General features: G+C 42.6%; 1 protein-coding gene across 1 annotated transcript in view; it reads right to left on the bottom strand.

Moving 5' to 3' along the window:
- bach2b (BTB and CNC homology 1, basic leucine zipper transcription factor 2b) overlaps positions 1–16,995 on the bottom strand; it is a 49,847-nt gene that overhangs the window by 17,130 nt on the left and 15,722 nt on the right. Inside the window, exon 2 of the mRNA XM_019871518.1 lies at positions 515–769. Coding sequence (XP_019727077.1) covers positions 515–757 — 243 coding nt within the window. The 5' untranslated portion in view covers positions 758–769. The remainder of the gene's footprint in view (positions 1–514; positions 770–16,995) is intronic.

Genomic DNA, 16,995 nt, shown 5'->3' with positions numbered 1-16,995 from the left:
AGATTGTCGCTACGTTTCTCCATTTTCTGTTATCTCTTCTATTATTTTCTTCTCTTTTCTTTCTTACCGCTATTTTTTATTTTTCGTCTTCGTGCTTCCGCTATTTTTATTTTTTATTCTTCGTGACAGGGGTTCACTTTGCCCTGGGGAGTCAAGTTCAGCAGTCGCTTCAATGGTATCTGGCGCCATCTAGCGTCGTGAATGGGTATAATGTCTCGACCCCCGAATATAAGACGACACCCACTTTTTCAGTCTTATTTCAATGCAAAAAACAGTCTTATATTCGGGCCAATACGGTATTCACGTGATATTCACATTTTTTTCATTCTCCCAAAAAAATGTGATGAGTATTTAACGCTGATGAATATTTAAGTTATTGGAAGAGAACTTGGTTGGTACTGCGCTTTTACTGCCCCAGGAGAATATTTACGATGGCATTGTCTAAAATATGGTTGACTATTCAGGATTACTAGGCTAAACGTATCAGTCGAAATGATGTGTTTGTTGGACATACCTCTTCAGGAAGGCTGACCGTGAAGCCATTCTCTGCCTGGCCCACTAACACCTGGAGGAAATACTCGCTGCAGGCCGCCAGCACGGCCCGATGCCCACGAAATTCCTTGCCCTCCACTCGGACAGTCACATCGCACAGGATATCCTGCTTCCGCTGGTCATTAAGGCAGAGGAGGATATTGGTACAATGAACTGTTGACTCATACACATACATGGGGGCTTCAGGCTTCTCATCCACGGACATTCCGCTCACAATCTGAAAACAGAAGGGAGATGACGCTTAGAACCAGGCCCACCGACTGTCAAGATCTCGATATTGTACTGAATAATACAACAATGGAGGGAAAAAAAGTTGAGAATTGATCAGAATTCATCAGAATCAGTCAATCCGTCTATTTTTCTTGATTCTGTGTTTCGCGGGTCGGGATCAGACGCTCTGCGTGATGTCACTCAATACAGAGAGAAAAATGACAACCCTTTTCCTCAAACAAGCACTTTCAAAAGGATATGCAAAGCAAAAAATAATATCCATCCGCATACGGTCATTCAAGTCAATCAGTTCTCAAAATAAGGAATTTAAACTCTTTTGGGGACAGCGGTTACTACAATGGACAGCTCCTCATGTTAGCAGGTTACAGGGTGCTATTATTATTATTTCCCGTACAAAAATCAAAGTTTTTTTTTTTTATTTCGAGACACATCCAAACACAAATAGCAAAAGAGAGAATCTCAGGCTACGACTGCCCTACTAAACATGCTGCAGCTCTAAATTCAGTAATTAACTCATTCACTCCCAAAGACGTTTTTGAACGTCTTTTTAGACTTGATCTAGAATTGGCTGGTACTGAATGAGTTTTAAAGCCACCATCATCTCGACACCTTGGCGGCAAATAAGGTACACTTCTTACAAGTATCGTTCACACAAAGGGATTACGAGTAATAATTATGGTGGGAAAGCCGGAGAAGTCATGCTCATTTTTGAGATAACCTAATAACATCATGAAAGACCGCAATTCAAAGTGCTTGGGTGACTTAGTACACTTCAGAGAGGTCTCACCGGAAATGCGTTAAAGCAGAGTCTATCCAAGTTTAATTTGTAAAATTGCCGTTAATAGGTGTCTGGAGAAAATAAATAACACAAAACAATGCTAATAGAGACGATAAGCGTTTCAGAAATGGATGGCTATAGCATAGTGAATGCTTACAATATTACAAATGTGATTTGATTTCACAATACAGTCCGGAGCCTTGACTTTGACTTTTGAGGACCTGCACAATAAACCTCAAATTTACATTGCAGTAGAGCTCATCCTTTTATTTGATTTGATTTTTTGAATTAATTTCAGTCAGAAACATAATTTTTTTTGGCCTCTTTTTTAGACTGATATCTATATTTGGCCACAAATATGTAGTCTTTTTTTGCTTCTGTTTACATTTGATAATTTTATATACCAGCACTACTGGATGCATTTCTCAAGTGAGCAGTCACATGCATCCATCCATTTTCCCATCCGCTTTATCCTCACAAGGGTCGCGGGGGATGCTGGAGCCTATCCCAGCCGTCTCCGGGCAGTAGGCGGGGGACACCCTGAACCGGTTGCCAGCCAATCGCAGGGCACACAAAGACGAACAACCATCCGCGCTCACACTCACATCTAGGGACAATTTTTGAGTGTTCAATCCGCCTGCCATGCATGTTTTTGGAATGTGTGAGGAAACCGGAGTACCCGGTGAAAACCCACGCAGGCCTGGGAGAACATGCAAGCCGGAGCTGGAATTGAACCCAGCACCTCTGCATTGTGAGGTCGATGCGCTAACCAGTCACCGTGTATTGTATTGTTTTTTTTTTTTTTTAAATGGAATAATTCCAAATATATCATGATATATCGTTAGCGTGATATAAAATGGGCTGTATCAAAATATAAGATTTTTTTCCCCATATCGCCCAGTACAAGCTGTGACGATGGAGTACAGGATACTCTATACCAGGTATCTTCAAATACAGCTAAATTCTGTTTTACGGTAGCGCTTGTCATAATCATGTGACCAAAACCGATCCCATGCTGCCTGCACACAAGTCACGCAAGTGTACAGCGACCATTAGTTTTAACCCTTTCATGCACCCTGGAACATGATAAGATAAGCTGTCCACTGTAGTAACTGCTGTCCTTTGAAATGGTTCATTTTTGTCATGGAAAACAAAACATCATATTTGCAAAACCACAAATAAATGTTTCCAAAAGTAAATGGAAATTTACTATTTCGTTATTGTTCGATGGGTTTAGCTACGCTCATCAAAAGTTTGGTTTTGCCCATGAGAAATTGATTGCAACCGGACTTTTTCAAATTTTAATTGCAGATCCATGCCCAATGTTTTTGTTTGGGTTTCCAAACAAGTTACTTGGATGATATGTATGGTAGAGTTTTTACGCCAGATGCCCTTCCTGATGCAACCCGCCCACGACAGTGGAAGGGAAACCACTCACAGTGGTCTTGCCGTGGGACCCGACTGGATGCTACTGTCGGCACTGACCGGGATTTGATCCCCAGCCCCATGCGTCCTAAGTCACTGAGCCATCGAGCCACCCGAAGATCTGTGCTCTATCCAGTACTAATAAAACCACAGCATCTCAAGTTAAGGTCGCAACAGGCTTCGCTAACGTTAGCATGTTTGTGTATTTCTTTCCATTTCTAGATTTGCATTCTCAAATGTGAACAATGTTACTCCACCAATGAGGGACTATCAAGTCAGGCTGGACGATTTATCAAAATTTGTGCTGCCCTACACCAACAGATATTACTCAAAGGTGAGGTGATTAGCATAGCGGTCACTACGTCCATGATCCATCCGTTGTATGTAGATTCTGGACTCATCGCTGAACATAAACATAACATATTAAAGCTGCAGTGCATGCAACCTGCATGCTGTCCCATAAATGCATTTTCCTAACAAAAGTGGCACCATTCAGAAGGGAAATATTCAGGCTTTCCAACAGTTAAACATTTAGCCAACAGGCATTGTTCAAGTAAAGAAAACTACCAAACAGAAGTTCCCCGATGTTTTATGTTGTCCATTATTGGTTCTGATTAATTATTGATAAGGTTTCAGTATCTCGCTCCCAGCAAAAATAATCATTTAAAAAATGCCTTTGATGTACTATCAATAGGATAAATATGGCCTATATAGGTATTTACAAAATAACTCTGAAAACTGGACAGGTTTTAAAAAAAAAATTGTCACCATGCTTGAGCCCAAGACATGACATACCAGTAACTGAAATATAATCAGTGCAACGTTTCTGGTAGCATAGAACCATCTTCAAATCAAAACAAAAGACATGACTCCGAGACATTGCCACAAATTCCTTCAAGAGTCAATTCAAGTCAGGAACAAGCTAGCTGCAAGCACACACGTGCATTACCTCAAAAAGGTGTCAGCACAGATCCAGTCATCTTAATAGTCCCTTGTTTGCTGTGACAACTTTCAATGCCTCCCACTACTTGTTACCAACACCAGCCGAACCTATCAGTGTCTGAGGGTGGGGGAGTAGGACTGAACAAGCAATGTGTGTGTGTGTGTGTGTGTGTGTGTGTGTGTGTGTGTGTGTGTGTGTGTGTTCATATGACGACATTCAAGATTATTTTAGGCCCCTGCCTGCTTAAATGCAGCTTGCATGAATCATGACTTCCCACATAGTAGGTCAGTGAGTAGGGGTGAGTCATATTGCTGTCTTATATGGTAACACGCCGCACATGTGATAGAAACATGGTGTTATCTATAGCCTGGACTCACTGTTTCAAATGTCTCTTAAGCATTACTTCACGGCTTGGTTGTTGAGGGTTTGTTATCGGAATAAAATAAAGTCAATAAAGCTATTATGATGATATTAACCCTTTCAGGGACAGCGGTTACTGCGGTGGACAGCTCATCATGTTATTGTGATTGGTGCATGAAAAGGTTAAAAGATAAGATGAATATTTTGCATATAAAATGATCTTGAATCATCCTGCAAATAAATAAATGAGTAAAAATCACGAGTGGATATTTTGATTTTGGATTCCCGCCACCCCCTCCCTTCAGCATGCTGAAATGAATCAACATGGTCTGGTTTTGCTTTCACATGACACAGCTTGAACCTAAAATCATATCGGTCCCCAGAAAGGACAAACATGTTTGGTGTTTCTAAACCTCAATACTCAAGCGCAAAAAAGTGATCTCACTTGGGGGAAAAAAAAAAAATTGTCCTTTGAAAAGAGAACAGTAATTACTTGGGGTTATTGAGACAATCCTTGGACATGACAAGGGACGGCAAAATAAGGGACGGCAAAATAAAAGTGGAGAAGACGGTGTGAAATCGAGAAAAACATGACAACCACAGTCAGAAAAAAAGGCAGATGGAAACTGTCGTGTAAATACTTGACGCAGAGGCATTGCCCACAGGCATCGCCCACGTAAACCGCCAAATGTAGACAATCTGTGTGAGTGCATATGTAGGAATATGTACCAGCAGACCAGTGCCTTGAAATATTTTGCGGAAATAATGCAGATTTCCCCACCGTGGGACAAATAAAGCTTTTCTAATGTAAAATAATAGAATGTCATGTAATCTAATGAGCACAAAAAGTGTATTTTTCTCAAATATTGATCACAAAATTTGTGATAGTGAGCACTTTTTCTTTGCCGAGTCTTCAAGCTCTCAAGATTTGACAGGTGGCGGGCTGGTGTGGTCCGCTGTTATGAGGCTAGTAGGAGAAATTCTCGAAACGGCTTTGGACAAGGCTTACCAGAGAGAAATGAATATTTCATTCATGGGCAACAACTCTGGTGGACATTTTTGCAGTCAGCATGCCAACACTATTTGAGAGAAATAGTATTTTTGTGTACATAGACAAAGTCTTAGATCTTTGTGTTTAAGCTCATCAAAATTGAGAGCTAATGTTGCCGGTTTATTTTTGTTTAGCGTATGATGAATGCAAGCGTAAATCAGCCCGGGGGAACATGTCAGGGAAAAATCACAGAGTCGAGCTGCTGCTATTTGCGGACGAGACGCACATTGACTGAAATAACATGTTAGATGGTAGGCCGTGGGTGAATGTTGGCTTTTCGCATGCTATCCAATTCATGCTAGCTATGATAGTTTACAGCACAACTCTACTTGAGTATTCTCACCATTTCAACTCATGAGGTGCTCTACAACTCAGACATAATAGATGCTGGCTTTGAGAAGGCCACTCCTCACAAGGCTAGATGACTATTCCTGATCATGCCACCGTTTCTTGGCTAAAGTGTGTTTTAGCTATGCTAAAGTGTGCTTTAGCTATGCTCACCAGGAATTACTCACTGAAATCCTGGCAGACAGTGTGTGTGTGTGTGTGTGTGTGTGCGCGTGGGCGTGTGTGTGTGTGTGTGTGTGTGTGTGTTAGGCACAGCAAACCATTCCGGAGGAAGCTTTTTTTTTTTTTGATTATTTTTATTTTTTAGCTGCTTTATCTAAACGGATTTATAATGTCACAGACAGGCCAGATGAAAAATCTAAATAAAATGGTTCATCTTAAAGAGCATGGTGGTTTTACATCTGATCCGTCATTACTTTAGCACTATAGGCTTTCCTTCTTCAAGGGATAATCAACTGTAAAGTATGAGGTTTGAGGCCGGATAATTGGGTTTGGTGGGTTTGGGGGGTGTTCTTGGGGCAATACGATACAATACAACTTTATTTTCATAGTGCATTTCACAACAGCTGCAGCGGAAACAAGCACACCCGCGACTCTGCTGAGGATAAGTAGTTCAGATAATGGATGGATGGGTAAAATCATAATAATACAACAACAAAAGAAAGTGAAAACAGGAAATTAAAACCCAAATTATTGATATGAACACATACAGGAGACACCAGCACCTAAGAGTCTCTGTTGTCTCATGTTGAGTCGATAGCCAAAGAATAAAGATGTGTCTTCAAACAAGTTGTAAAAATGGACAGTGAGTGGACTCGCCTAACATTTCATGTAAGGTCCTTCCAGAGGGAAGGGCCAGCAACAGAAAAGGCTCGATCCCTTCTGAGGCTCTGCTTAGTCCTCACCACCTCCAGTTGCGTCTGATTTTAAAACATATACAAGTATCGTAAGATGAACTCTAAAATGTACTGGGAGCCAGTGAAGGGAAGCCAGACTTCGGGTTATTGGCTCCCTCTTACGAGCTCCAGTTAGGAGGCGAGGACCAGCAGCCGTTTGTTTTTTTGAGGTCTCCTCCACTCAAACTGCTGGAGTTTATCTGCTCATCAGCTGGATCAAAAGTTGGTGTCAACCATAAACATTGGCAGGGTGTCCTCAGCTACATAGCGACCCTTTGATTAAGCTAATTTTCATTTTGTATTTGTTAGTTTAGCCGTGTTTTCTGTTTGTTGAAATTTAAGAATTTCTGTGACGATGCTTCGATATCCTCGAGACAGGACAAAAGTGGTTTTATAGAGAACCCATCTTTTTTGCTCGGCGGGACATAAATCTAACTGTCATTTGCATAGCAGTGGGAGGGAACACCATATTTTCTTAGGATGGAACCTAAGGGCAGCAAATACAGTGAAAACAGCAGGGGCCCCAAAATAGAACCCTCTGGAACACCGTACAACAGAGAGGCAGAGTGGGGCTCAGAGCAACCTAGGTTAAAACACAAAAAGTCCTGTCAGCCAAATAGGATCTAAACCACTCTGGCGCGCGACCATTAATGCCGACATGGTGCTGCAAACATGTCGGCAGAATGTTGTGATCCACCGTATCGAATGCAGCAGTTAGATCCAACAAAACAAGAAACACGTAGTCTCCAGGTATCATTTGCCCGGAGGATATCATTAAAAACTTGTAACCGGGCTGACTCTGTGCCATGCATCATCTTGAAACCTGACTGGAAAACCTCCATGACATTATGTTTATCTGAGAAAGATTTTAACTGTGTGTGCACCACTTTTTCCAGAATTTTCGAAATAAAACGGCAGGGTTGATCAAGGCCAAGTTTCTTAAGCAGGGGTTGCACGACAGCATGTTGAAAATCTTGGGGGACTACACCAGAAGACATACTGTTGCAGATAATGGCCGAAACCGATTTACCACTATTTGGGAGAACCTCCTTAAAAAAGTCAGGAGAAATAGAGTCATAAGGGGAACCAGATGGCTTAATTTGGCAAACCACATCCTCGGAAAATGACAAGGAAACCGCCTCAAAGGAATCCAATGCTGCGGAACAAGGAACGTGCACAGAGGGGTCAAATGCGGCGATCGAAACGAGAGCCCAAGCTGTAGCAATCTGGTCAATGAAAAACAACAAAAATCTATTCCACATTTCAGGGGATGAGTCTGTGTAAATAGAGTGGCAGGGTTTACTGGAAGTCCAGAATTGTTTTGAGCAAAGTACGTGGATTATGATGATTTGCCCGAATAAGACTTGACAAGTGCTCCCTTTTGGACTCTTTCACTTTTCTTTGGTAGCAAAGCCAGAAGTCTCTTAGGATTCTTTTTTTCCACCTGCGTTCAGCTTTGCGGCATTCTTGTTTTGCTGAATGAGTTCTCTCATTCAACCATGACTCGGGTCTTACTTTTGAAAATGTTCGGTAATGAACCAGATAGTGTACGGATCCTACAAACGCAGACTAAGACAAACTACGATATAAAAATATTGATTATCAGAAAAACAAAGGACCGACAAAGAAATCGCCGGCAAAAAAAGAATCAGGAAAACCAAATCTGAACAGAAACTGCTTGCAAACGGCAAGATACATTTCGCACAAAACAAAACGGTAAAAACCCAAAGACACGAAACTCAAATCAGCCATCCAAAATACGTACAACATAAGAATCTATTGGATCAAAACCGCGACTAGAAACAGGAACAAGACGTCTAGAAAATAACACATGAGCATAACAGCGAACAAGGTTAATAATCCGACGAGGGAAGTAGTAATCGGAGGCCTTATACTGTACATCTAGCCGATTGGAAACAAGACACAGGTGCGCCACTGACGGGAAATGCCCTCAACTCCAGCTGGTGCTTAAAAAAAAAAAAAAAAAAAAAAACTTTATTTATATAGCGCTTTCACAACAGCTGCAGCTGTAACAAAGTGCTTTAAAAAACATTTAACATACAATAAAAAAAGACAACACGTAACAAAAAAAATACAGTCATGCAATCTGAACCATTTTTCCTGCAAACGCTTTATTATTTGAAGCAGTTCTAGATGAAAGAGGAGAGAATCAAAGTGGCCTTTCACTAGCGGATCAGAGACGTCACGCTCAAAATATGCATGTCTGCTACAAGCTAAGTTTGAAAGTAAACAAGAAGCTGTAACGTCTATTGATTGGTTCACTTCTCCTGTACGATGTAAATCCGCTTCAATTCCAAGCGGCGACTCTCACTTCCAACTATGCATCCGTGCAGATGCCGCGCTCTCTTCTTCCTCAGCTCCACAAGCCATCCATCTAGCTGCACCGGCGCAGACTGTCCAACAGAGCCGACATCTCTGCTAAACAAAACGGGGCTGTGAAAAATGCTGCCCATTACGGGCGCAAAAAAACACAAGCGCCCCAGGACTGTCCAGCGGTGACAAGTCAAATAGCACCGACATTCCTCCCAATCAAAATGAGTGCTGGTACCCGCGTGCTGCAGAGAAATCACAACCACCAAGAACAGATTCTTCTCCTTTGACGAATGTCATGGCCAAAAATGCTGAAAACAGCCCACATCGGGTCTTGAAGAGCACTTGCCGACTGCTGTCAACTCGGGCGCAATGATCATCAATCAGACTGATTTAGAGTGAGAGGGTTAAAAATCTGACGGCTGCACTCGATGTTCCCTCAAAGCTGCGCGTGTGAGCAATTGTGCGCTTTTATCACCCTCTCAGCACACGCACACACTATATTTCTATGTTCCTTCCTTCATTTCAACCCCACTTTAATTTACAAACAGGGCACCTGTTTCTTCCCACTTCCGTGACAGTTTCAGTAGCGCGGCCGAGGGCGCGCCCGACATTGCATACATGACCTCTCATTCACTTATACCCTCACCACAGACGAGAGGCTGCAGGCGACACGCGGAACGCTCCATTCAGGAAGTCCAAACATGGACATAGTTTACGAACCTCTTGAATGAGGCTCTTTCATGTGTTTCCATGGTCAGGTGACTCGGAATTTTGGGGTTTTATCAAATGACATGGTTTCCATTATTTATGAATTGACAATGATGGAACATAGTTATACAGATTGGCTTAATTAATTACGCTTAAAATAACCTTTGTGCTAAAATAAAATTAACAAACTTGAGCCAATTGTATTTGTGTCACAAATCTCCATTCAATTATATTTTCTATTTTGACATAAAGGTGATTTTAATTTTTTCAGAACATGGTGCATGACGTAACTTGTTATGATTGCAGGTTTTGGACAGGTGTCATACTGGTTTGGCTGCCGTGTGCATGTCTGATGTTGTTCAGCGTGGTCCAAGGAATGCTCAGGGAAGTTTGTGGGAATGCTCAGCCGCATAAAAAAATTGGAGAGAAGAATGACTGCACTGAATCAAGAAAGAACGGAGTTGCTCACAGCATGTGGCATTGCTGCACTCTATTGATGCAATCAGTAGAAGTCTCCAGACTCACAAAAACACTCGGGCAGGGATGGGCAACTTAACTGCTGGAAGGGTCACAATTTGTCATCAGTGTTCCTCAGGGGCCACATAGCACCATGAAAAAAAATGCTTTTTTTACATTGATAAAATACATGCATATGTGCAAAATATGTGCTCATTATTTATCATTTTCTCAATGCATGAATAAAAAATTACAACTTTTATTTTCTTTTAAATTTTGAAAATTTTGTGTAGGATTTGTCTCTTATTTACCCGCAGTGGGGGGATGGGCGTTGTAAAAAAAGCATTATATATATATATATATATATATATATATATATATATATATATATTAGGATTTGCATTGTTTAAATGTGCCTTTTGGAGTTTTGAGCCATGTTAATCGACTTCGTGAAAAACATCCCCGAAGTGGTGTTTTCCTCTGTTCACGAATGTCTGAGCATTCCTGCTCATTCCTCTTCTCTAAGCAAGAGGTCCGCCAAATTAAAGAAAACGACTGGGTCCTCAATCTTATATGTAACAAATTGAGGAGCTACCCCCGTAGCGCCTCGACAGATGAAACATGCCGACGTTCTCAGAGCAGCCGCCAATGAAACACTTCGATTTTTACACCGGAGTCAGGGAGAGTGGCTCTTTTCACACACTGGGTCCTATTTCACTTGAATGAGAGGTGTCCTCAACTCAACTCAACTGTATTTATAGAGCACTTTCAAACAGCCATCGCTGCATATAAATTGCTGTACATTGAGCAACTAACATATACACAACAATAAAGCAATAAATCAGTTTATTGTGGAGATATAAACTCAAAGACTGAACCATGGGATGGAATAATAACCTATTTCTCAGCAAATCTTGTATGCCTGAATTATTTAAGCATTTGTTTATAAGAAATAAACCAACGTATATTGTTGTTGTTTGTGTTATTATCATATGCAATTGAACAAGTAGACCATTTCAGAATTCCACATTTGGGACTCTAAATGCATTACGGGATTCATACTTTTCTGATCAGCGAGTCCCTGGGACTCACAGGGCTCAAACTGTAAAATTATCACTGCAAAGGCAATCGATATTTTAGTGGTCGGGACTTGCCATTTGTGAGACTTTCCCCCCCATCGTGCCATGCACCTGAAGGAAAAGCAACAGAGGCCTTGCAGTGTGCAATGTTTCCTCTAAGTTGCGCAATGTTCTCACCCCATTAGTACATGGGCAAATGTGCATTTGCATTTTCATATTTGCCTTATTAAAAAAAGAAACACACACACACAAAATAGAAAAATGTATCAGGCACATGTGGGAGGAAAAAAATGAGTAATAAAAGACAGAAAATGGCTTTCAGACTGACATGCGCACTGGTGTCGTGTACACTTTGCCACACGGACCTTGCTCAAAGACACCCACCTGGTTCATTTGACCTTTGCCCTTTACACGGCTTCTTTCGAGTGATGTTAATGTTACTGGTACCTTACTAATATACCCACTCCCCCTGCAGAGAACTTGGTCTCTGTTAATTATGTGACTACCTTCCAGTTGTGGCTTGTTTATTTCCATGGTGACAAGTGCAGTTACGCCAGTCACACGTCTTGCTGAGGATATTAATAATAATAATAATCATCATCATCCATCCATCCATCCATTTTTCAATCCGCTTTCTCCGCACAAGGGTCGCGGAGGGTGCAGAAGCATATCCCAGCTGTCCTCAGACAGTAAGCTGGGTACACCCTGAACTGGTTGCCAGCCACTCGCAGGGCACACACAGACCAAAAACCATCCGCGCTCACAATTCAGTCAAGTCAAGTACAACTTTAATGTCAAATGCGCTGTATGTTTAACATACAGCACGGATGAAATTTCTTCCCTCTCAACCAGACAAGAGTGTTCCATTAATCTGCCACACATGTTTTCTCCACATCGAGAGGAGCCAGATGAGGTGGCTCGGGCATCTAATTAGGATGCCTCCTGGACGCCTCCCTGGTGAGGTGTTCCGGGCATGTCCCACTGGCAGGAGACCCCGGGGCCGACCCAGGACACGCTGGAGAGACTATGTCACCCAGCTGGCCTGGGAACGCCTCGGGATCCGCCAGGAAGAAGGAGTGGCTGGGGAGAGGGAAGTCTGGGCTTCCCTGCTAAAGCTGCTGCCCCCGCGACCCGGCCCCGGATAAGCGGTAGAAGATGGATGGATGGATGGATGGATGGATGGATGTTTTTGGAATGTGGGAGGAAACCGGCGTACCCAGAGAAAACCCACACAGGCACGGAAAGAACATGCAAACTCCGCACAGGAAGGCCAGAGCCGGAATCGAGCCCTGCACTTCTGCACTGTGAGGTTGACGCGCTAACCACTCGACCACCGGGCTGCCCAATAATAATAATAATAATAATAATTAACCCTTTCATGCACCCTGTAACCTGATAGCATGATAAGCTGTCCACTGTAGTAACCGCTGTCCCTGAAAGGGTTTTAAAAAAGAAAAACATGGGTGAAATTGCTCTCATGGGTTGAAAACGAATAAAAATTGTCGTCATGTATTTGACAGCAGTTCGCGCTATCCACTCGTCCTCTCGCCAATCCCCTCATAACCAACCGGGTAGAAGAACCCCGATGCTCGAGTGAGAAAACATCGCCGCGCAATTGAAGCACATCGAAGGGACAATTTAGAGTGTTCAATCAGCCGGCCATGCATGTTTTTGGAATGTGGAAAGAAACCGGAGCACCCGGAGAAAACCCACGCAGGCACGGGGAGAACATGCAAACACCACACAGGGAGGCCGGAGCTGGAATTGAACCCGGTACCTCTACACTGTGAAATGAACCAGACAATCCAAACAATATATAATCAATCTCTTGATATTGAATCGACTGGTAAAATTCTCTTTCAACTTTACAAATGAAATCTGTCATACGTGATGCACCGGCGATGAGGTACTTTTGCGTCGTGTCAAAAAAATTACAGCATTTTGCCGGCGCTCATGTCGGTCACAAAAAAGGGCCACTTTTACGCGTCTGTTCCACAAGATCGGTGACATCTTTGTTTCCGCCCTGGAGTCTTACATTTGAGTCATTCAGATGTTTGATTATGTCACACAGAAAGCAGGCATGAAAATGTCCTCCAGTATGTGTTTCAATTTTTTTTGCTCGCTGCTGTGTAGGAAAGCTCAAATCTCCTCTCTGAGATTGCAGAAGCGCACCCTCTGGACAGTCGCCTCGTGTCAATATGCAGAAGCAGGTTACGGTGCTCAGCAGACATTTTTCACAGCAGCTTGCGCAATAGTCAATGTTGGAGGCTTGATGAGGGACTAATTCAATTCATTATAGCCCGCACACTGTCCTTTGTCGTTTTTAGATTTACGCAAAGTCATCACACAGACCACCCTCTGATGCACGACTGTCATGATTCTGTTTTTGCGTCTCCAGCAGGTGGCAGAGGAGGGCTTTCCCTTCACCATGCACACCTGCTGCACATATCAAATTAGCCATTATTATTCCTCACGTTGCGCATGATTTTGTCTCCAAGTGTTGAATTCTCTAGACGCCCTGTCTTGTTCACGCCACGTATTTTTTCGCCTCATTTTTGGGTTCTTCATTGTGTTTTTGTTGTGATGCTTCGTCTCGGTTTTGTATGCTTTGTGTTGTCCTTTCACGACAAGCTATGTCTGTTCATCATATCCATGCCCTTTGCAAGCGTTGTTGGTTAGTTTGGTTTTTTCCTGGTTATCGGAACTAGCGCCATTTGTTGTACTTTGTTGGTCTTGCGTTTTTGAATTAATAAATTCTTTTTGTTCAATTCTATCTGAGTTCACGTTTTGGGAGTCCAATTTGGTTCCGGACCCTTCCAGAACCGTAACGACAAGGCTTCATTTTTAATAGCAGGTCTCACACTCATTGTTTTCATTTTGTTGTCAGTTATTTCGTCATCCACTATGGCCTGCATACAATCTTTCACAGTTTCAAATACAGTAAATGGGCTTTTCTCCTTCGCCAAAAACCACGAAACACAAAGAGAAGCAGCTGTAGCTTTCTATTGAGCTGTGCATCGCGGTGCAGCTCCGTTTAAAAGATGCAATCAAGCACTGCACTTTTCCCTTTTCTCTTTTAAGATCCCGCTGGGAAGTTTGTCCGGAAATTTGGGTGCTTCTCGATGCGGTGTCTCCAGACATTGTAATCTTGTAGTACTCCAACAGCGGCAAATCAAACACAGTGGTTTGGCGTTTGAACTTGATGGTAAAATAAACAAGTGTATTGTCAGTCCGGACAGGATTTTCTTCCTCAGTGTTCATTGTCCATTTTAGGCTTCACAGTCGAATGTGACATGTAATTTGCAGCTACTGTTAGCACCGCTAGCTACGTTTCAAAACAACGCTCTGCAACGTGGGGCACCAAATCTATAAAAACTTGAGCACCATTTCAAGTTCCAAAGGCCCACCACACACCAAGCGATGTGGCTGGAAAATGCACGCAAAGCCATGAAGAACCTCACATCGGCAAACGTGCCGCAAAGGAAAAAATTGTGATCGTGTATCAGCTTTCGGGGATCATCCTCAGACCATATTTTGTACTGTATTATTTTCTTTTGGACTGCAAAATCATGGCACGATTTTCATGGAAGAATCGGGTGGCCGCAAAGAAATAAAAGGAGAGAATGTGGATATTTTGAGAGGCTGTTGGCAATGAGCATTTGGCACGGTTGTGATCAACATTTGTCTCTAATATACGAGACATCAATGATGCATTTTTCACTTTACGAGGAGTTTTACAATATCAAAATGACCTGCAACAAATTAGTGCTTCTAACTGACCATTTCGTGCCATGGAGTATGGTATGAGGAAGAACTGGGCCTTCCGCAATAAAGTAATTCTCATACAAGACAAGCACCATCTCATATTTTGAATTTTTGATTGTTTTGTTCTGAATCTGCTGCAACTATGTAAAAAAATAGTCTGTAAAACAACAATTTTACACATTTTTTTGTTTTTTACAATAAATCACTTTCATATAAAAAAAAAAAAAAAAACTAAAAAAAAAACTAAAATACATGAGAAGGTGGTCGACTGGTTAGCGCGTTGGCCTCACATTAGAGGTGCAGGGTTCGATTCTCGCTCCGGCCATCCTGTGTGGAGTTTGCATGTTCTTCCCATGCCTGTGTGGGTTTTCTCCGGGTACTCCGGTTTCCTCCTATATTCCAAAAATGTGCGTGGCAGGTTCATGGAACACTCTAAATCACTGGTGTCAAACTCAAGGCCCGGGGGCCAGATTTGGCCCGCCAGGTCATTTTATGCGGCCTTCGAAAATAAATCATTTGTGTCAACTTGCTAAAATCTGTACCGAAATGACAAATTGTCATGTGTAATAAATAACATTGAGATTCTGCAATCATTTTGTTCCCGTTTACACTCACTTAAACAATATTTGAACAAACTATTACAATTGACGTGACTGTTTTCAAAACTACTAATCTATTATTTGTTGTGTACACGTAATAATTTTGTGGTTCGGCCCTCCGAGGGAAGACGTAACTCCAAATTGGCCCACGACTAAAATGAGTTTGTTCACCCCTGCTCTAAATTGTCCCTGGGTGTGAGTGTGCGCGTGGACGGTTGTTTGTCTATGTGTGCCCTGCGATTGGCTGGCAACCGGTTCAGGGTGTCTGAAGACATCTGGGATTGGCTCCAGCATGCCCCACGACCCTTTTGAGGATAAGCGGATTGGAAAAGGGATGGATGGATGGACATGAGAAGTTGAACCCTTTCAGGGACAGCGGTTACTACAGTGGACAGTTTATCATGTTATCAGGTTACAGGGTGCATGAAAAGGGTTAAATAGAAAGACAATGAGCACTAATGTAGCTACCAATCAGGTTGGAGCATGTCATGCTATTATTTAAGAGCGCACTGTGCTAAAAACACACTCAATGCTCCATTGTTGTACGAGGTACAGCTTTCCTGCCTCATGTGAAGGTGCTATAAAAATGTGGTCCAAAGGTGCTCTACTGGCTTTTTCCCCCCAGCGCACATCTCCAGATTTGATGAGATTTGGTTAGCTGTGCACCACAAGTCTGAATTAGAGGTAACATCTTACATTGACTCGCTGCACTCTCTTATTTGGGGTTCATTATGTGCTCATGACAGAATGGATGATCCAGTGGCTATATTGTACTGTCAAAAACACAATAACGCAAGGCCTGATGAGTGAGTTGTTTTTTTTTGTTTTTTTTTGTCAAACCAAAAATGAGTTGGGGTCATGCAACATAGGAAGTTGTGTGATGCACCTTCCCTGTCGTTGCATCACACACACTCCCAGAGGGTCACAACAGTTTGAGAAACACTGCTTGAGGTGACATAACAAAACCCGGAGGAAGGAGGGAGGGAATTCTGGGGACAGACTGGCTGAAGTGGAAGGGAGGAGCTGTTGAAGGTTCAGCAAGTTTAGTCAATAAGGGACTGACTCTTTCGAGTGCATTCCAAGGCTACAACTCACTCTCCCGCCCAAAATCTTCTCTGAGGGATTCCAGTAGTTTCTGGGGCTGCTCTCAACTCAAATGTGTCAACATTTCCAGGCCAGTCTTCCAACAGTTGAAGAGGCGGGTGAGATCATCATTCACGCTAGTATGCTAGTTGCAGTAGAAGAGATGAAGGTCAACATACTGTCCGACCTTCACCTCCCGATGTCTTCTATCAAAAACAAGCTAAGGGTTTCAAAGTGTTTGCGGAGGCGGCGGTACTCACTCACTGGTCCTTAGTGGCATTCTCCATTATGACCCGAAGCGGCACCAAATCCACTGGCCGCATTAGCAACTAGCATCAACTGGCTAGCAACAAGTAACGACAACATGCACACCTGAATAGAAGCAGG

Source organism: Hippocampus comes, unplaced genomic scaffold, assembly GCF_001891065.2.
Source record: "Hippocampus comes isolate QL1 unplaced genomic scaffold, H_comes_QL1_v1.1 scaffold100, whole genome shotgun sequence".
NCBI lineage: Eukaryota > Metazoa > Chordata > Actinopteri > Syngnathiformes > Syngnathidae > Hippocampus > Hippocampus comes.
This window is presented reverse-complemented; position numbering and strand designations above follow the sequence as displayed.